Source organism: Anomaloglossus baeobatrachus, chromosome 5 (genome assembly GCF_048569485.1).
Source record: "Anomaloglossus baeobatrachus isolate aAnoBae1 chromosome 5, aAnoBae1.hap1, whole genome shotgun sequence".
Lineage (NCBI taxonomy): Eukaryota > Metazoa > Chordata > Amphibia > Anura > Aromobatidae > Anomaloglossus > Anomaloglossus baeobatrachus.
In genome coordinates, this window is record NC_134357.1 from 401,281,217 (window position 1) to 401,303,716 (window position 22,500).

The following is a 22,500-nucleotide window of genomic DNA, read 5'->3' on the forward strand; positions in this document are numbered from 1 at the left end:
CATGTTTGATGCATTGTCCGTTACAATGGCAAGAACCTGTTCTATTTTGAGTTTGTAATCTTGCAGAACTTTTTCCACTAAGGCCTGGAGAAACTGGCTGGTGTGATGAGCTTTAGTATCTTTTACTGCCAGTGTCTTGCTAACAATTTCTTTCTTGTTACAAACATATCGAACATTGATGGCAAAATAATTCAGTGAAATGCAGTGACTCCGGACATCCCAGCAAAGGCAATGAGTTTCAAGATAGGACATTCAGACACAGCGTTTTGTGAGGATCCTCACAAAGAATGAGCAGTCAGTTTATGTGGTGTTTTCTAATCTGCTTTTGCTATTGAAAACATTATTTATGAGCTCAAAAATTTTTCAGGTGATGCGGTTTTTTAAAAAGCTGATCTGCTTTTGCAGCTGACAAACGTATCCTGAAAAAACGCAGCTAAAACACAATGTGTGAATGTAGCCTTAGATCAGGAATAGAACAGACATTTATAGGACATTTCATAACTTTCCCAAATTCCTATGAAAAAATATTCAGCACATTCTGCATTGCACTACTGTCCCCAATTTATTATATATTTTAGGAGTTGGTGCATTTTATACCGACTCCGACTCCACCAAAATGAGCTCAGACTCCGACTCCACAGCCCTGCCGCGAACCGCCTCCTTTTTAAGGGTGCGGTCCGTGCGGCGTCACTAAGCGGCCGCCCAATTGAAGCGGAGGGGCGTAGATGAGCGGCCGCATCCCGCCCACCTCCTTCCTTCCTCATTGCCGGTGGCCGCAGGGACGGTGATTTTCCTTGTTCCTGCGGTGTCACACATAGTGATGTGTGCTGCCGCAGGAACGACAAACAACATCGTACCTACCTCAGCAACGATGTTTGGGATTAGAACTACGTGTCAACGATCAACGATATGGTGAGTATTTTTGATCGTTAACGGTCGTTCCTGCGTTTCACATGCAACGACGTCACTAACGAGGCCGGATATGCGTCACGAATTCCGTGACCCCAACAACATCTCGTTAGCGATGTCGTTGCGTGTAAAGTGACCTATACAGTACACATATATATATATATATATATATATATATATATATATATATATCTGTGTTATGCACACTAGTGTGCACATGTGGAAAGTAGCGTGAAAGAAGGTCCAATTAAAACTACCATACCTGACCCACCTGGTTCTTGTACAGACCTAGAGCTTCTTAAGGTTCCTGCGCAGACTGAAGCAACCCTAACTAGATTACTCAGAAAGCCACTTGGACTTCTGCTTCCTAAGCACCCTCAAGGGTTCCACAAACCTCCTAAAGAATATGGGGTAAGATGCAGAGCAAAAGCAAGGGTAATGCAAAGTAAATATCTGCCAGAAGAAACTCTAGGCAGACAGGCTGTAGTTCCAAGCAGAGATCACTTCAGAAATATCACCAGTGGGATATGGAAGTCTGGGAAAGCTGAAAATAGTTACACCCTCCAGGTGATAGTTCACTAAATTACACTAAATTACAGCATTGGAAACACTTGTTGGCAGAAAGGCAATGAACACAAAAAAGTGCCCACAAAGAGACAAAATGTTCAGAACCAGTGTTATGGATAGTATTCAGTGTTATATGACGATATCCAAAAACAAGCATCAAAATGACATTTGAACTGTACTCAGATAAGACTTTTGTGAATCATGCTGACTTAGCTTAATATAAAATGATGAAACACATACATATATATCTCAGAATAAGCTCATTTTTGCCATTTAACCAATAGATGATGTATACGCATTCTTAGCTCCTATCAAGCTGACTTCTATTATATTATTCCGGTACCTCCTTAAAATAAAGCAGTCCTTCTACTCGGACCCGTGGTCATCTCTGGTCTATGTAGATATTATCGCATGCCTGACATTTGACTCATGGTTTGAAGTGCAGACTTTTTAAGACATGGATGGCATTCCCGCAAACTCCCCCTTATCACAAGGACCAAACCTGACTGTGGCTCAATGGAGGCATGACAGTCTGGTATAGCTGTGCTCAGAAAAATTTAGATCAATCCAACAATGAAGTTAATTAACCCATATTGTAAACATTATAAAAACAGAAAAAAAAAATCAAAACGCCATAATTAACATTTTTCAGGTGACCACACCTCAAATAATGCAATAAAAAGCAATCAAAACTTTATATCTACCCCAAATTATACCAATAAAGCCATACTGACACTCAAAAAATAAGCCCTCTCGCAGCTCCATCGACAGAAGACAAACCAAAACCAAAAATTATGGGTATATAACACATTTGATATCGCCATATTCGTACTGACCCCAAGAATCATATTGGAGAGTCATTTTTAATGCAATTTGAATGCTGTAACAATGAAATTAAATTTTTTTACCATTTTTCAGTACATTACATCGTAAAGTGAATGATTTCATTCAAAACTACAATTTGTCCTGGAAAAAAACCAAACCTATGTCGATAGAAAAATAAAAATAAAACTGTTACAGTTCTTGGAAGGGGAGAAAAAATTAAAATACAAAAATTGCCTGGGAGTGAAAGGGGTTCCCATGTAAAGAGGCTGCCAGCAGAGGGGCTCACACAATCTGATCACACTCCTTTAACCCCTTCAGCCCCCGGGCACTTTCCGTTTTTGCTCCCCTTCTTCCGAGAGCCGTAACTTTTTTATTATTCCGTCAATCTTGCCATATGAGGGCTTGTTTTTTGCGGGACGAGTTGTACTTTTAAATGAAATCATAGTTTTTGCCATATATTGTACTGGAAAACAGCAAAAAAATTCCAATTGTGGAAACTTCAAAAAAAGTGTGATCGCACAATAGTTTTTGGGATGTTTTATTCACCGTGTTCACTATATGGTAAAACTTATGTATCTATGTGATGCCTCAGGTCGGTGCGAGTTTGTAGACACTAAACATTTATAGGTTTACTTGTATCTAAGGGGTTAAAAAAAATTCACAAGTTTGTCCAATAAAAGTGGCGCACGTTTTGTGCCATTTTCCGAAACACGTAGCGCTCTCATTTTTCGGGATCTATGGCTCAGTGACAGCTTATTTTTTGCGTCTCGAGCTAACATTTTTAATGGTACCATTTTTGCGCAGATGGTACGTTTTGATCGCCTGTTATTGCATTTTGCGTAAAACTTGCGGCGACCAAAAAACTTAATTTTGGCGTTTGGAATTTTTTTGCCACTACGCTGTTTACCAATCAGATTAATTGATTTTATATTTTGATAGATCGGGCATTTCTGAACGCGGCGATACCAAATATGTGTATATTTATTTATTTTTTTAACCCTTTAATTTTCAATGGGGTGAAAGGGGGGTGATTTGAACTTTTAGGTTTATTTTTTTTTTTTTGTTTTTTTTAAAAATGTTTTCACTTTTTTTTTTATTTTACTAGTCCCCCTAGGGGGCTATAGCGATCAGCAATCCGATCGCTATTATCTATCTGCTGATCACAGCTACACAGCTGTAAAGAGCAGATTCAGTCACTTCCGGCTTCCCTCTGCTCTGTGCCGAGGAAAAACGAAAGTGAAACTTCGTAGCTGCAGGCGTCATCACATGACCCTGTGCTACGATGGCAACCACCGAACGTCACGTGATCACTCACGTGACTTCCAGTGGGGGCGGCGGTAAGTAAAAAACATGGCCGCGCGCATATAGATCTCACTGCCAAACTTTGGCAGCGAGATTTAAGGGGTTAAATGTTGCGAGTGGAAGCGATTCCACTCGCAACATGCAGGCACACATGTCAGCTGTTGAAAACAGCTGATGTGTGTGAAGACCGCCACCGCCTGCCCGCGGCAGGGGGCGGGGCTTAATGGGACACGATCCTTGACGGATAGATCCGTCTAAGGTCGTGAAGGGGTAAAGTAAGGTGAATAAGGAATGCTGTCCAGAAGTCAGACACATCTGCAGATGGATTTGCTTGTATAAATTGACCCCCTCTGTGATTTAGTAATTGAGAGAACTATTGAGGTTATAAAGGGCGCTTTACACGCTACAATATATCTTACGATGTGTCGGCGGGGTCACGTTGTAAGTGACGCACATCCGGCATCGTAAGGTTCATTGTAGTGTGTGACAGGTACGTGCGATTGAACGTTAAAACTGTCATCGCATACATGTCGCTGAATCCTGACGAATTGCACGTCGGGTTGTTCATCGTACCCGGGGTAGCACACATCGCAGTGTGTGACACCCTGGGAACATTGAACAGATCTTACCTGCGTCCCGCGGCTCCCGCCGACAATGCGGAAGGAAGGAGGTGGGCGGGATGTTTACGTCCCGCTCAGCTCCGCCCCTTCGCTTCTATTGGCCGGCTGCCGCGTGATGTCGATGTGACGCTGAACGTCCCTCCCACTCCAGGAAGTGGATGTTTGCCGCCCACAGTAAGATTGTATGGACGGGTAAGTACGTGTGACGGGGGTTAATCGTTTGTGCGGCACGTTCAACAAATTGAACGTGCCACACATATGATGGGGGCGTTGCAAATCGCATACGATATCGTATGCGAAATTGCAACGTGTAAAGCTGGCTTTACATGCTTTCCACTGCTGTCGACTGAATGACACACCCCACACATGCACACTCGGTCTGGTTCCGCATGCATGTGCTCAAAAAGGGAGTGAGATGCTACAAGAACAAACAATCAGGGTACACATTAAATGGACACCAGCTCCAAGGTCTTACCAGTACAGTTTTTACGGACCACCATGATGACCCCCAGTAGCCCACCCATAGAGCTAGCAAAACACAAGTGCTGCTTTTAGTGTCTGTATACTATAGACTTATAGAGTAAAAGTACTATTGCAATTGCTGGAAATGCTTGGTGGTCAATGCAGTGGAAAGTTATGGGAGGATATGGGTAGGAAATGTTTATTAGAAAATTGCTCATAATTAGTGATGAGCGGACTCGCAGATAACCACAGCCTGCTGATCCCGGTGATCGGGTTACAAAAATCCGGTTCCGGGCTGGATTCCAGTCCCCACATAAGTCTATGGGGACTAGAATCCGGAGATTAAAATGGTGGTAGAAAGGATACGGGTCTGGGAGCAAGCGTTCTGTACTTAGAGATCCCGGTGTGGCTGTATGCTGCTCCCAGGCTGCGCATTCACATCTGGTGTCGCGCATTAGGCTCATTTCATATGCACTGCTTTTCCTGCCCACCAGCGCCTGTGATTGGTTGCTCTCAGACGCACTCTCACCCTGAGTGTCGCTGACTGTAACCAATCACAGGCTCCAGGACGGCCAGTGGGCGGGGAAAGCAGTGCATATGGATGAGCAACGATGAGCGGCCCAGGAAGTGAAGAAGAGGCTGCCGGAGCAGCGTCCAGCCACGCCGAAGCCTTTGTAAGGCCCTGTGCGCACTGGAAAAAGGAATTTTCTTAAGAAAATGTTCCACAGGCACTGAAAGATTACCGCGCCCGCGGAAAAAAAAAAACAACACAAAAAACCGCACCAAAATCCACATGCGTTTTATTGCGTTTTAGTGCGGTTTCGGTGCTTTTTTCGCGGGTAGGTACATGTGTTTTAATGCATTTAATGCAATAAAGCACGTTGAAAAAAAGTAATTTCCTTCTGATATAGATAGAGAAATAGATAGATAGATAGATAGATAGATAATGGATAGATAGATAGATAATGGATAGATAGATAGAAGGATAGATACAAGGATAAACAGATGGATAGATAATCAATAGACTGATCTGTCCTCTATCAATTGATAGATAGAGTCCCTGTGACTGCAGTTCTCCCAAGCAGTAGTGTGTTCACATTACCGATCGTGAGAAATGACCTGTAGTTACCTCTGCAGTCTCGTTACGAGGCTGCATTGAGTATGTCAGTCGCGGCTGGATGCAAGCGTCGTAGGACCTCGGTGGATTACGCCGGAGGTGTGTGTTGGGAGGGGTTAATAAAGGGGTGAAAGTGGGGGCTTTTTGTCTTTTATTTAAAATAAAGGATTTTTCGATGTATGTGTTTATTCACTTTACTTACGGGTTAATCATGAAAGCTGTCTCATAGACGCTGCCATGATTAAGCCTGGACTTAAATGGCGGCGATCCGCTGCCATTTAACTCCTTATTACCTGGATTGCCACCGCATCACGGCAATCTGGAGAGCAGGGGACACTCCAAGACTGCTGCATAATGGATGCGACAGTCCCGGGGGAGCTGCGGGCTGATATTCTCAAAAATACAGCGGAGCCCATGTTGTTATATATATATATATATATGTATGTTTGATTTGTATGTGTATTCTATATGTCTGTATCTGTGTGTGAGTATGATGTGTGTGTTAACTATATATCTGTGTCTAATATGTGTGTGTTTACTCTCTGCTGCGCTTCCTCTTAATGACATCACTTCCCTGCAAAACGCAGGCAGTGATGAACATTATGTCCCGAAAACGCGAAATCCCTCAGGGAATAACGCAGGAAAACGCAATGAACCACACAGAATTTGCTGCCTGCGTTATTCCCTGCGGGATTTCACGATTACATGGCAGTCAATGGAGTGAAATCCCGCAGCGACGTGCGGAAAAGAAGTGACATGCAATTGGATTTGCTGGTAAATCACTGCAGAGATGTTATGAACATTTTCTGCAGCGAAACATGCAGCAAAACCGCAGGAAATCCGCGGGAAAATCCGGCTAGTGTGCACAGTGCCTAAGTATGAAGCGCTTGCTCCATTCTTATTTTCTTTATTTTTCCCTTATTTTTTTTGTTTTTAAATTCCCCCAGTGACCGATTTGGATCAACAACCGGAATCCCAGGCCCGGGTTCGGCACCCGGGCACCTATGAAACCGCGCAGATCTAGACTTTTCCAGTCCGGGTCTGCCCATCACTATTCATAATGTAATTCCATAATATGTTAGATAAGTGAGTGCAAAGAATAATTTTAGAACTTTATCCTCCCAAAAATCTCTCTTCCATTCCGCCTAACTAAAATGGCAAAGACACTTCCTAGGGGAAGCTAGCAACATGGTTTTAGATATCAGAATAGCAGAGATGGTGGTGGCACCAGGTGACCACATACCCACTCACCTGTGATTGTACAAGCATCTCTGACATGGCGGCTGCTCTCTGCTGGTGCCGTGTGTTTCTCATCCTCCCGGACTGTGGGTTTGCGGTCAGGCACTGGGATATCACTGGAGTACGCAGGTGGGTATCTGGCAGCCTCCTCACAGAATTCGGAGGGGTCCAGCTTGGCAGGAGTCAGCGGGAGATGCAAGCTGCCATGCGCTGAAGGTTTGAGGAATCCCTGCTCTGGTAGGCAAAACAGATAACCAGGCCTCTCCTGGGCCAGGCTACTGGTGACCGCCCTGTGGAAACAGAAACAAAATGGGGTCAGCCTGCAAATCAGCTGATAACAGAGAGTGATCGCATTGCACATCATCATCAACAATAGAAAAATCACTCCAGTAGACTTATGTCAGAGAGGGAAGCCTTGTGTTCAGTCATTTCACAACATATTCAGCAATTTTTACAGGTTGACAACCATCCAGAAATTCCCAGTCAGTCAGTCAGTGTTCACACTAAGGCCGTATATGTCGTAGGGTATTCTTAAAGGGGTTGTCCCAAGAACCAAGTTGATTTTAAGCAATATACTGTATATTGGAATAGTAATAAGTTCCACAATTGGATGGGTTTTAAAAACCTGTTCCTGTGCTAAAATAATCTTATATATGAGCCCCTGCTATGTACTGTGCAATGGCTGTGTCTGACCGTACAGGGACATGGCCTGCTCATACCACAGCTCCTGGGCAGGGGAGGAAGTAAATAAAAGTATACGAACATTTCAACACGGGATCACAAATTATTCTTTCTTTGAGGTAAAACATTTTTTTAAAAACAGGCAGGAAATGTTTTACCTCACAAAAGGAATCATCTATGATCCCCTGCTGTAATATCTATAAACTTACTTTTGCTTCCCGGTAAATGAGCTGTGGTGTGATCAGACCATGTTCCTGTACGGTCAGACACGGCCATTACACAGCACATAGCAGGGGCACATATATAAGATTATCTCAGCACAGGAAACATTTAATTGGAAACTTATTATTCCAAGATCAATTAATTAAAATCAACTTTGTTCATGGGAAACCCCCTTTAAGCTTGAAAGTCATCCTCTGTCTATTGGATAAGGGGTAGCTTCCCAAACACTAAGGGTCTGCTGCTCGGACTCCCAAGAACAGGGTCTCTGCAGAGAATGGAGCGGAGGTCTATCATGCATATTGCCCATGCATGCTTTCATTCTGGGACCGCTGGAAATTCCCAAGCCCGGCACTTGGCTGTATCCAGCAGTTCTATTAAGAATAAATGGAGCAATCACTCCACGCACACGATGCCCTTCGGAGCCCCAGTTCTCAGGATTAGTGGGGGTCCCAGCAGATTTTTCCTTATTTACTGGATAGTGGTAAACGTTCAAGCTTGAGAATGCCCCTTCAATATTTTAATGATTTATTAATGCTTCTACTGTTAGAGATGATACAAAGGCGTCCTAAACCAACAGCTATCTTGCTTTATATTGGCGACACTAGATCTGCTGTAACACTGGGAAAAAATACATTATAGAAGAGCTAGGAGGTTTACTATTCAGGACTATGGGAAATCTGCTCCGCCGCCCAGCTTTCCCAGAAACAACCGGGCTATGCTGGCGTAGGCTTTAAAGGTGCCAGTGAGATATGCAAGGAGTTTCAGTAACAATAGGACCTTGGAAGAACTTGCCATACCGCCGCTCTACCAGCAGAGGACAGCAAACCAGCACAATCAGCCTTTGCTTTAACAGAGCAGCTTCTGCTCAATGGGTAGTACTGTTCACTTGTTGCTTTAAAGGGGTTATCCTCATCGGGTACCGCATGGTTATAAAACTAAACACACTAAAAAAAAAAAAAAAGGAAAGAAAGAAAGTACACTCAGTTACTGATCCACTGCTGCGTTACCTATGAACTGGCATATATATATTATATATATATATATATATATATATATATATATATATATATATATATATTATATATTTTGGCACCCCTGCAATTCTGTCAGAGAATACTCAGTTTCTTCTTGAAAATGATTGCAATCACAAATTCTTTGGTACTATTATCTTCATTTATTTTTCTTGCAATGAAAAAAAACACAAAAGAGAATGAGACAAAAATCAAATTATTGATCATTTCACACAAAACTCCAAAAATGGGCCAGACAAAAGTATTGGCACCCTTAGCCTAATACGTGGTTGCACAACCTTTAGCCAAAATAACTGCGAATAACCGCTTCCGGTAACCATCAATGAGTTTCTTACAATGCTCTCCTGGAATTTTAGACCATTCTTCTTTGGCAAACTGCTCCAGGTCCCTGAGATTTGAAGGGTGCCTTCTCCAAACTGCCATTTTTTGATCTCTCCACAGGTGTTCTATGGGATTCAGGTCTGGACTCATTGCTGGCCACTTTAGTAGTCTCCAGTGCTTTCTATCAAACCATTTTCTAGTGCTTTTTGAAGTGTGTTTTTGGTCATTGTCCTGCTGGAAGACCCATGACCTCTGAGGGAGACCCAGCTTTCTCACACTGGGCCCTACATTATGCTGCAAAATTTGTTGGTAGTCTTCAGACTTCATAATGCCATGCACACGGTCAAGCAGTCCAGTGCCAGAGGCAGCAAAGCAACCCCAAAACATCAGGGAACCTCCACCATGTTTGACTGTAGGGACCGTGTTCTTTTCTTTGAATGCCTCTTTTTTTTTTTTTTTCCTGTAAACTCTATGGTGATGGCTTTTCCCAAAAAAGCTCTACTTTTGTCTCACCTGACCAGAGAACATTCTTCCAAAACGTTTTAGGCTTTCTCAGGTAAGTTTTGGCAAACTCCAGCCTGGCTTTTTTATGTCTCGAGATAAGAAGTGGGGTCTTCCTGGGTATCCTACCATACAGTCCCTTTTCATTCAGACGCCGACGGATAGTACTGGTTGACAACGTTGTACTCTCGGACTGCCGGGCAGCTTGAACTTGTTTGGATGTTAGTGGATGTACTTTATCCACCATCTGCACAATCTTGCGTTGAAATCTCTCGTCAATTTTTCTTTTCCTTCCACATCTAGGGAGGTTAGCCACAGTGCCATGGGCTTTAAACTTCTTGATGACACTGCGCACCGTAGACACAGGAACTTTCAGATCTTTGGAGATGGACTTGTAGCCTTGAGATTGCTCATGCTTCCTCACAATTTTGATTCTCAAGTCTTCAGACAGTTCTTTGGTCTTCTTTCTTTTCTCCATGCTCAATATGGTACACACAAGGACACAGGACAGAGGTTGAGTCAACTTTAATCCATGTCAACTGGCTGCAAGTGTGATTTAGATATTGCCAACACCTGTTAGGTGCCACAGGTAAGTTACAGGTGCTGTTAATTACACAAATTAGAGAAGCATCACATGATTTTTCAAACAGTGCCAATACTTTTGTCCACCCCCTTTTTTATGTTGGGTGTGGAATTATATCCAATTTGGCTTTATGACAATTTTTTTTTCTTTTTTCATTGAAGACAAATTAAATGAAGATAATAATACCAAAGAATTTGTGATTGCAATAATTTTCAAGAAGAAACTGAGTATTATCTGACAGAATTGCAGGGGTGCCAATACTTTTATATATATATATATTTTTGAGTATGCATACAACATCTATATATAATATGCATACACAAACAGATCTATCATCTATGCGTGCGTGTGCGTGTATTATATATTTTTTTCCCCCCATTTATTTTTTTTTGCAATAGTAAAGGGGGCTTTACACGGTAGCGATATCACTAGCAATTTGTAGCGATAGCGAGCGTGTAAGTACCCGCCCCCGTCGTGCATGCGATTGTTTGTGATCGCTGCCGTAGCGAACATTATCGCTACGCAGCGTCACACATACTTACCTGGTCGGCGGCGGCGCTGTGACTGCCGAACAATCCCTCCTTCAAGGGGAAGGGACGTTCGGCATCACAGCGACGTCACCGCAACGTCACACAGCGGCCGGCCAATCAAAGCGGAGGGGCGGAGCCGAGCGTGATGTAAACATCCCGCCCACCTCTTCCTTCCGCATTGGGGCCGGCGGCAGGTAAGGAGACGTTCCTCGCTCATGCGGTGTCACACATAGCGATGTGTGCTGCCGCATGAGCGATGAATCACAACGCTAAACAATCCTTACCGATTTTTGAGTTTGGGACGACCTCTCCATGGTGAACGATTTTCACCATTTTTGAGATCGCCCAAGGTCGCTGGTCAGTGTCACACGCTGCGATATCGTTAATGACGCCAGATGTGCATCACTAACAATGTGACCCCGACGATCAAACATTAACGATATCGTAGCATGTAAAGCCCCCTTTAAATCATGATGAGCCCGCTTTTGAACAATCCCTTTAAAGCCAAAGTATAGTTCCAAGAATGGCATAGATTTGTGTTGTGGATGTGTTTCTGTTGCGCAGCAGATCTGCATGAAAATTAGCTAAATTCTCATTTAAATTAGGCCATCGCCGGTGTCACACATCCATGTCTCGGGCTCAGACTATCGACCATGAAGCATGGACCGGACACAGGTCTCCAAAGCCGAACTTGACCGCTTCATATATGCAGAATATATTGCAAAATTTTGGTGCAGAACACACAGTGGAATCCATGTCCGATCAGACTTGTGTGAACAGACCCTTAAAAAAGAGTTGTCTGGATAAAACCCATTGTTGGCATATCCATAAAACAGGTCATCAATATCAGATTATTGAGGATCCGACATCTGGCACCCAAAGTCAGCCGTTTTCTGCTCCGGCACATATAAACCCTCTACTGAGCCAGAATTGCACAGCCCCGTACATGGTTTAGTGACCCCTTCCGAGGACAGTAAATTATCTCCTATTCAAGTGAATGGTTCTGAACTGTAGTTTCTGATATTGATATTCTGATTGACAAGAGTGGTGCTATACTATAAAACAGGCCATTTTCCCTGATCTCATATTTTGGTAGTTCTCTATGAGCATTTCCTGACAAATTTCAGGTTACATCCTTGTCATAAAGAGGCCTGAATTCTGACGTCTAAGGGTCCAGTTACACGTAGCGACGTTCCAGTGATCCCGACAATGATACGACCTGGTCAGGATCGCTGGTACGTTGCTGCATGGTCACTAGTGAGCTGGCAAACAGGCAGATCTGATCAGCGACGCAACGATACGGTATCCGTATAATGACCTCGCGGTCGTTGGGACCCTGTCACATAGCAGCTATTCTGACGACGCAGACCTCGATAGAGGCATAGTGTTTCCACCCAAGTGTGCCAACGAGGTCACTCGTCGTTGTTATAGCATCAAACACTGTGATGCATGCTGCCCAGCGGGACACCAAAGATCCAAAAATGAACCAGGACATTCAGGTACGATCGGCGATATCGCAGCGGGGGGCTGGACGCTGCGAAGTGTCACACGTAGCGAGATAGCTAGCAGGGTCGCTGTGGCGTCACAAAACCTGTAGTGTTTCAGCGATCTTGCTAACAACATCGCTATGTGTGACGGGGGCTTAAGATGTTGCTGCTGTCATTAAGCCTCTGTAAAACCAAAAAAAATTACCTCCGAGCAAAGGATCTTAAGCCTGCTTTACACGTTGCAATTTCGCATACAATATCGTATGCGATTTGCAACGCCCCCATCGTATGTGCGGCACGTTCAATTTGTTGAACGTGCCGCACAAACGATTAACCCCCGTCACACATACTTACCCGTCCATACGACCTCGCTGTGGGCGGCGAACGTCCACTTCCTGGAGTGGGAGGGACGTTCGACGTCACATCGACGTCACGCGGCAGCCGGCCAATAGAAGCGGCGGGGTGGAGATGAGCGGGATGTAAACATCCCGCCCACCTCCTTCCTTACGCATTGGCGGCTGCAGCCGCGGGAGGCAGGTAAGATCTGTTCAATGTTCCCGGGGTGTCACACACTGCGATGTGTTCTGCCTCGGGAACATTGAACAACCGACGTGCAATTCGATAGGATTCAACGACGTGTATGCGATGAACGTTTTATCGTTCAATCGCAATCGCACGTACCTGTCACACACTACAATGTACCTTACGATGCCGGATGTGCGTCACTTACGACGTGACCCCGCCGACACATCGTAAGATATATTGTAACGTGTAAGGGTGCCTTCACACTTTAGCGATGCAGCAGCGATCCAAGCAGCGATCTGACCTGGTCAGGATCGCTGCTGCATCGCTACATGGTTGCTGGTGAGCTGTCAAACAGGCAGATCTCACCAGCGACCAGTGACCAGCCCCCAGCCAGCAGCGACGTGCAAGCGACGCTGCGCTTGCACGGAGCCGGCGTCTGGAAGCTGCGGACACTGGTAACTAAGGTAAACATCGGGTATGGTTATCCGATGTTTACATTAGTTACCAGCGCACACCGCTTAGCTGTGTGTGCAGGGAGCAGGAGCCGGCAGCGGCAGCGTGAGAGCTGCGGAGGCTGGTAACGAAGGTAAATATCGGGTAACCACCTTGGTTACCCGATGTTTACCTTGGTTACAGCTTACCGCAGGCTGTTAGACGCCGGCTCCTGGTCCCTGCACATTCAGGATTGTTGCTCTCTCGCTGTCACACACAGCGATGTGTGCTTATCAGCGGGAGAGCAACAATAAAAAAACGAACCAGGGCTGTGTGTAACGAGCAGCGATCTCACAGCAGGGGCCAGATCCCTGCTCAGTGTCACACACAGCGAGATCGCTAAAGAGGTCACAAAAAAACGTGACTCAGCAGCGATCTCCGTAGCGATCTCGATGTGTGTGAAGCACCCCTAAAGCGGGCTTTACTTATCTTCGACTGACAATCTATTATCAATAGATTAACCAACCAGTTTACAAACCTATAGACATATTGGAGGGCTCTGTCCATCAGGAGTGGGGTCAGAGGACACAGGAAGCCGTCTACACAAAGGAGGACCCCCCTTTCCCATGAAAAGTAAATGTTTATCCAGAACAAACAAGTACAAAGAAAGAAATGCTGGGTTTACACACTGAGACTTTCTAGCGATCCAACCTGCGATCTCAACCTAGCCGGGATCGCTACAAAGTCTCTGGTGAGCGGTCAAACAGGCAGACCTGGCCAACGACCTAACAGCGATCCGGACCTGCAGAGCGACTAGCTGGTCGTTGGGGACAGCAGGTGAACTTCACCCGACTTCATTTAATGCCGCGCGGCTCTGTGTGCCGTGTAAATAAATAAATTAAAAAATCCGGCGTGCGGTCCCCCCCTATTTTAAAACCAGCCAGATAAAGCCATACGGCTGAAGGCTGGTATTCTCAGGATGGGGAGCTCCACGTTATGGGGAGCCCCCCAGCCTAACAATATCAGCCAGCAGACGCCCAGAATTGCCGCATTCATTAGATGCGACAGATCTGGGACTGTACCCGGCTCTTCCCGATTTGCCCTGGTGCGTTGGCAAATCGGGGTAATAAGGAGTTATTGGCAGCCCATAGCTGCCAAAAAGTCCAAGATTAATCATGTCAGGAGTCTCCCCGAGATACCTTCCATGATTAATCTGTAAATTACAGTTAAAAAACACACACCCGAAAAATCCTTTATTAGAAATAAAAAACACAAACACATTCCCTCATTACCAATTTATTACCCACAACAAAGCCCTCCTTGTCCGGCGTAATCCACGGTCCTCCAACGTCGCATCCAGCTCTGCTGCATGCAGGTGACAGGAGTAGCAGAAGACACAGCCGCTCCTGTCACCTGCACGCAGCTAATGAAGAGAGCCGTGTGATCGGCTGAGCTGTCACTGAGGTTACCTGGATCCAGCGGTGGATGCAGCGGTGGCCGCGGGTAACCTCAGTGACAGTTCAGCTGATCGCGTTACTCACCTCATTTGCTGGTGATTTCCCCCCCTCTCTCATACTCACCGATCCCCGATCACCGGCGCTGCACGGCGTTCACACTGCTCCGGCGGTTTTTCCTTTTTTGAAAAAGCCGGCCGCTCATTAAACAATCTCGTATTCCCTGCTTTCCCCGCCCACCGGCAAATGTGATTGGTTGCAGTGAGACACGCCCACACGCTGAGTGACAGCTGTGTCACTGCACCCAATCACAGCAGCCGGTGGGCGTGTCTATACTGTGCAGTAAAATAAATAAATAAATTAAAAAATCCGGCGTGCGGTTCCCCCTATTTTAATACCAGCCAGATAAAGCCATACGGCTGCAGGCTGGTATTCTCAGGATGGGGAGCCCCACGTTATGGGGAGCCCCCCAGCCTAACAATATCAGTCAGCAGCCGACCAGAATTGCCGCATACATTAGATGCGACAGTTCTGGGACTGTACCCGGCTCTTCCCGATTTGCCCTGGTGCGTTGGCAAATCGGGGTAATAAGGAGTTATTGGCAGCCAATAGCTGCCAATAAGTCCTAGATTAATAATGTTAGGCGTCTCCCCGAGATTCCTTCCATGATTAATCTGTAAGTGACAGTAAATAAACACACACACACCCGAAAAAATCCTTTATTAGAAATTAAAAACACAAACACATTCCCTCATTACCAATTTATTACCCACAACAAAGCCCTCCTTGTCCGGCGTAATCCACGGTCCTCCAACGTCGCTTCCAGCTCTGCTGCATGCAGGTGACAGGAGCAGCAGAAGACACAGCCGCTCCTGTCACCTGCACGCAGCTAATGAAGAGAGCAGTGTGATCGGCTGAGCTGTCACTGAGGTTACCTGGATCCAGCGGTGGCCGCGGGTAACCTCAGTGACAACTCAGCTGATCGCGCTACTCACCTCATTTGCTGCCTGGAGCTGACCGGAGCGGCGGTGAGTAGCGCGATCAGCTGAGCTGTCACTGAGGTTACCTGCGGCCACCGCTGGATCCAGGTAACCTCAGTGACAGCTCAGCCGATCACACGGCTCTCTTCATTAGCTGCGTGCAGGTGACAGGAGCGGCTGTGTCTTCTGCTGCTCCTGTCACCTGCATGCAGCAGAGCTGGATGCGACGGAGGACCGTGGATTACGCCGGGCAAGGAGGGCTTTGTTGTGGGTAATAAATTGGTAATGAGGGAATTTGTTAGTGTTTTTTATTTCTAATAAAGGATTTTTCGGGTGTGTGTTTTTTAACTGTAATTTACAGATTAATCATGGAAGGTGTCTCATAGACGCCTGACATGATTAATCTAGGACTTATTGGCAGCTATTGGCTGCCAATAACTCCTTATTACCCCGATTTGCCAACGCACCAGGGCAAATCGGGAAGAGCCGGGTACAGTCCCAGAACTGTCGCATCTAATGTATGCGGCAATTCTGGGCGGCTGCTGGCTGATATTGTTAGGCTGGGGGGCTCCCCATAACGTGGAGCTCCCCATCCTGAGAATACCAGCCTTTAGCCGTATGGCTTTATCTGGCTGGTATTAAAATTGGGGGGGACCTCACGCCGGATTTTTTAATTTATTTATTTTACTGCACAATATAGACACGCCCACCGGCTGCTGTGATTGGGTGCAGTGACACAGCTGTCACTCAGCGTGTGGGCGTGTCTCACTGCAACCAATCATATTTGCCGGTGGGCGGGGAAAAGCAGGGAATACGAGATTGTGTAATGAGCGGCCGGCTTTTTCAAAAAAGGAAAAGCCGCTGGAGCAGAGTGAACGCCATGCAGCGCCGGTGATCGGGGATCGGTGAGTATGAGAGAGGGGGGACACTTCAGTCACTCGGGGGATTAGCGGTCACCGGTGAATCCTTCACCGGTGACCGCTAATCAGGACGCTACACAGACAGAGCCGCGGAGTCGCTGTAAAGTCCCCTTTACACATTGAAACTTGCTAGCGATGCATGCTGCACAGCGGGAAACAAAGGACCTAGGAATGGTCCTGAACGATTTGTAGCGATCAGAACTTCACAGCAGGGGCCAGGTCGCTGATAGGTTTCACACACTGCAATGTCGCTGGGGAGGTCGCTGTAACGTCACAAAACCGGTGACGTTACAGCGATGTCGTTTGCGATGTTGCAGTGTGTAAACCCAGCTTTAGCCTTCAGCTCAACAACTTCACAAAGTATCTGCTGGATTGTTTGCCATTGTAATCCTCAGAGAGCCATCTGATGACTCCTCCATTTCTGAGATAATCTAAATTACTTACCGGTAATGGGATTTTCAGAAGCCCATGACAGCACCACCTAACTTAAGGTCCAGTCACACATAACGAGATCGCTACTACGTCACAGTTCCCGGATCGTTGCGGAGTCGTTGGTGAAATCGTATGTGAGGTGTCACACACGCCGACTTTAGGAACGAGCATGCGACCCGTATAAACTATCTTGTAAATCGTCGGGACCCTGTCACACAACAGCTGTGGTAACGATTCCGATCTCGATTAGGGGCATAGTGAAACGCAGTGAGCCACGTAGTCGTGCATTGCGTCACCTTTTCCACACCCCTTCTCTCCGATTGGTGGGCAATACTGCGTTCTGATTGGGCGGGCCTAAAAGGTAACTTTTGTATCGTGTCATCCTTTGTCACTTCTTTTGAGCTTTGCTTTGAGAATAGAACCTGCGACTCCACCCCGATTCATTCGTACTTTGTACCCGGTTGCTTGCTTGCTTTTCGGATCGAAGCTGCATCTGCACCCGGATTCATCCCTCCTTCGTTCCCGAGTGTTTATCAGTGCCAACCAATCGGTGCAGAGGGGGCGCGGAAATGGGGACGCAACTACACGCCTACGTGCCACACTAAAGTTCTAATCTAGGTAGTTAACGAAATCGTAGGTAGGTGTCAAACATACAGATCCATCCTGCCCAGCAGGACTCCAACGAGCCAAAAATGGCCCAGGCTGTTCAGCATCGACCAACGATTTCACAGCAGGGGGCCGATCGTTGGTACGTGTCAAACATGACGAGATCGCTAGTGAAGTCGTTGTTGCGTCACAGAAACTGTAACGTAGCAACGATCTCGTTATGTGTGAAGTGGCCTTAAGGGTGCTGTCATGGGCGAAAGGGAAAAAATATTGATGTCAAACTAACAAACCATCACTGATCTGTAACAAAGACCCATATTTTCTGAACTTTTCCACTTAGAAATATTTTTTTTAATTTTGTTTGTTTCTCAATTGGAATTTTTAGTCAAAGATTTGAGACAACCAATATGGCCGCCATTACAGATACCAAAAGGTGTTGTTACTAGAGACGAGAAATTTGATTCTTGCTGCCCTGGTCTGGTGTTGCGTATAGTTCAACATGGCGGCCGGTCTCCACACCTGGGCTTGGCATCCTGGATGTCTCTGGTACGTAGGCCTGTGTCGTCATGACATGACGGAATAGTGGCTAGGCCACATGCAAAGCTGTGATGTCAAAGGGCTTAAAAAGGCAAAGGAGATGGCTACAATGTCAGGTGCAGAAGTGAAGCTGGCATGGAGGAGCAGACTGGATATCTGATGAGACCAGCACAATTCGACTTCCTCATCTCTAGTGTTCCTCCACTTCTAGGTGACAGCCAAAATGATGCTGTAATGCTTACCTCTCCCTTGTAAGCCATTAAAAACAACTGGGTGACCACCCATGTGGGATATGCAGTGGGCAATCGTCACTCAGCTCAGTTTGTTGGACCAGATATACCTGGGATCAACTGCATAAACTTTGTAATGGCTTGAGTAAAATGTGCAATTTAAAGGGTTGTCCAAGATTTCTGATATGGATGACTTCTCCCGAGAACAGATCATTGGTATGAGAACTGACACCCCTACTGATCAGCTATTTGGAGCTCACACAGCCGGATTTATGCAGTTTACAGAGCTGGAACAGCTCAGTATAATAAAGTTCTTGCAGCTTAGATCTCATTCACTTCAATAAGATCTGGTCTACAGTATCTGACAACAGCTACTACACGAGTGCCGGGTATCTGATCAGCACCAACTTGATATTAATGAGAAGTCAAGGACATGAAAGTCCTGGACAAACCCTTCAACAATATGTTTTAGATGGACCTGTCCTCTGTACTGCTATCTTTTAGATACTCAGGTGTCTCAGACTAATAAGAAGCTATGAATTTGGTTTTATATGGGAGTGAAAAATCACACCAAGATTAATGGTAAAACCACTTTGATGGTAAAGACACATGGAGGACAAAGAAAACTTTGGTCACTGGAGAAGTGATTATCATCTAGGTGTGATAGTGAAGCAGGAGGGGATTTTTTTCCAGCATGTACTCAATACTGAAAATGAAATGAAGCAACAACTAAAAGGATGTGTTTCATGTCTGTGGGCAGAGAAGTGGGAAGGTTCTCATGGGTTCTCGAACCTATAAATGGCTCCAAACATAACAATGAAGGCCGTTGACCCTGCACCTGGGTACATTTTGCCCATCCAACCCTTACTCTCAAATATCCCCCCTAAGGTCGACAATAATATCTGTCGAAAACAGTTTGACTGGACTGTAGTCAAATATATAGCTATTATTGGGAAGCAAATGACAAGTTCTTAGGCAGAATAATGCTCCTGGAGTCCGTGATGTTGGGGGCTTTAGTTTTAGCAGGCCATGATGAAGATGCCGATCTGGCGGTGAAACGCGTTGCATGGACTCTTTACCTGCCATTTCATGTCTATGCATTGGTTTTTACCTTTGAGTTACATTTGACATTAAATTTCTCACTTATTCTACATGACGTTGGATCTGCTTTTCATCCCATTCGGATTTCCTTAACCAGTGGCGCCCAAGGCTCAGTATTTTCCTCCAGACTTAAACTGAACACTCCTTAAAGGGTTTTTTTCCCACGAACAAAGTTAATTTTAAATCAATAGCTCTTGGAATATTAATAATTTCCACAATTGGATGTGTTTAAAAAAATGTTCCTGTGTGGAGATAATCTTATACTTGTGTCCCTGCTATGTACTGTGTAATGGCCGTGTCTGACCGTACATGGACATAGTCTGATCATACCACATCTCCCGGGCCGGAGAGGAAGTAAAAGGCATCAAACATTACAGCCCGGAATCACAAATTATTCATTGCGGTAAAACATTTTTTTATAAAAAAACAAAAGAGGGAAATGTTTTACCTCACAGAAAGAATAAGCAGTGATCCTGTGCTGTAATGTCTGTATACTATCTTTTGGTTCCTCCCCGGTCAGAAGCGGTGGTATGAGCAGGCCATGTTCCTGTACGGTTAGACACGGCCATTACACAGTACATAAAAGGAACACATATAAAAGATTCTCTCAGCAAAGGAACTTTTTTTTTCTTTTTAAAACACATCCAATTTAAGAGTATGTTCCCAGTTTTGTCAACTCTTTGAAAGGAACATCAGTTACAAACTTTGCTATATATCTTGGAGCAACGAAAGGAGTGGAAAAAAATCCCTAGCCAAATCTAAAGGTGACACTGAAGACCATGGGTTACTGTAACAATGATATCAATGTGCTCTGCTTGTCATCTCATTGCTTTCAACATTCATTCTAGGAGGACACGGAATACTATCGAGCAGAGGTGATCTTCACCCAGGGATAGGCTCATTTGTCAGGTATCCGCTGTAACATATGGAGCGATCTGACAGGTGTGAGCAGAGCGTCCTACAGACCATGGACTGTTTACCAGGTGGTGAATAATTCAGGAAGCCATCATTGTGTGGACAGGGCAGATGCCTCCATTATTTTGGCGGTATAGTTGACCACAATTGATGTCTAGGCATAAAGATTGTAGATTCTGCAGCATCAAACAATGGACAATAGCTGTTCTTATATAAATGATTACACACTAAGGTTAGGCTGGGTTCACACATAATGACAACAATAACGACGTCGCTGTTACGTCACCATTTTCTGTGACGTAACAGCGACCTTGTAAGTCGCTGTTATGATCGCTGCTTAGCTGTCAAACACAGCGACGCAGCAGCGATCATAACGTCGCTACATGTGCAGAGAGCAGGGAGCCGCGCACACTGTTTAAGGGGGCTTTAAACGCTACGACATCGCTAATGCGAACTCGTTGGGGTCACGGAATTGGTGACGCACATCCGGCCGCATTAGCGATGTTGTTGCGTGTGACACCGATGAGCGAATTTGCATCGTTGCAAAAACGTGCAAAATCGCTCATCGGTGACATGGGGGGTCCATTCTCAAAAATAGTTACTGCAGCAGTAATGAAGTTGTTCCTCGTTCCTGCGGCAGCACACATCCTTTCGTGTGACACCGCAGGAACGAGGAAGCTCTCCTTACCTGCCTCCCGGCCGCTATGCGGAAGGAAGGAGGTGGGCGGGATGTTACGTCCTTCTCATCTCCGCCCCTCCGCTGCTATTGGGCGGTCGCTCAGTGACGTCGCTGTGACGCCGCACGGACCGCCCCCTTAGAAAGGAGGCGGTTCGCCGGTCACAGCGACGTCGCCGGACAGGTAAGTGTGTGTGACGGGTCTGGGCGATGTGTGGCACGGGCAGCGATTTGCCCGTGTCGCGCAACAGATGGGGGCGGGTACCCACACTAGCGATATCAGGACCGATATCGCAGTGTGTAAAGCCCGCTTTAGTCAGTTCAGGTCCAGGGGGCTGGTTATATTGATGGGTCTCCTAAGGAGGAAACAATTGGTCTATGTCAAGCTCGCCTCATGGATCCAGACCTCATCTGACTCCTAAGCAGCCACATATAGGAGAGGTGGCCGTTCAGGCACATGGACCTCTCAGCTGAAGTCTGTCTACACTAGTTTCATAGTCTCTTGGACTTTAAAAAGAGGAAGCCACTTGCATGTATGGCCATCTTTCCACCTCTTCCCAGCTAGATAGGATTACCACCAGGGAGCTTACCCCATAGTGCTGCAAGGGGTTCTTGCCATCTTTAGCTTCAAGAGGAACCTCAAGACCCACCTCTTCCACCAAGCCTACAACCTACAATAGCCCTCAGTCCAGTAGACCACTGCACAACCAGCTCTGTCCTCACCTACTGTCCCCTCACTCATTCCCTGTAGACTGTGAGCCCTCGCGGGCAGGTTCCTCTCTCCTCCTATACCAGTCTGTCTTGTACTGTTAATGATTGTTGTACGTATACCCTCTTTCACTTGTAAAGCGCCATGGAATAAATGGCGCTATAATAATAAATAATAATAATAATCTTTAGAAGTTACCACTAAATCAGATAGGTGAGGACTTGATGATCATGGGGGACCCACCACTGGAACCCCACCGATCACAACTGCGGGGCTCTGTAATGCCAAATATAAACAAAGCAGTGGCCGACCATAATATCGTCTAAACACAAGAACCACTCTTTAATATTTAATTGGCTGTATAAACAGAACGCAGTAAGCTCCCCCTAGTGGTATCTACAGGCAGCCAGAATTTGATCATTAAATATGGTTTTCAGTGCTGAAGATAAATTTATGTAGTCACTGTTCTGTGACTGAAGAATGACAAATCTTAGTAGTGTGCAGTATGCACACAGTCAGGATTTTCCTCTGCTGTCAGCTTGAGCTGTTGTCATATGACTGCTAATATATGATTTGCATACTGGAA

At 45.7% G+C, this 22,500-nt stretch overlaps 1 protein-coding gene across 3 annotated transcripts in view; it reads right to left on the reverse strand.

Moving 5' to 3' along the window:
* LOC142311631 (trafficking kinesin-binding protein 1-like) overlaps window positions 1–22,500 on the reverse strand; it is a 100,553-nt gene that overhangs the window by 74,757 nt on the left and 3,296 nt on the right. For all 3 annotated transcript variants that reach the window (XR_012754285.1, XM_075350193.1, XM_075350195.1), the window contains exon 2: window positions 7,054–7,331. Coding sequence is in view for 2 of the 3 variants with exons in the window: in XM_075350193.1 (XP_075206308.1) it covers window positions 7,054–7,331 (278 nt within the window). In the remaining variant the exon portion in view is untranslated. The remainder of the gene's footprint in view (window positions 1–7,053; window positions 7,332–22,500) is intronic.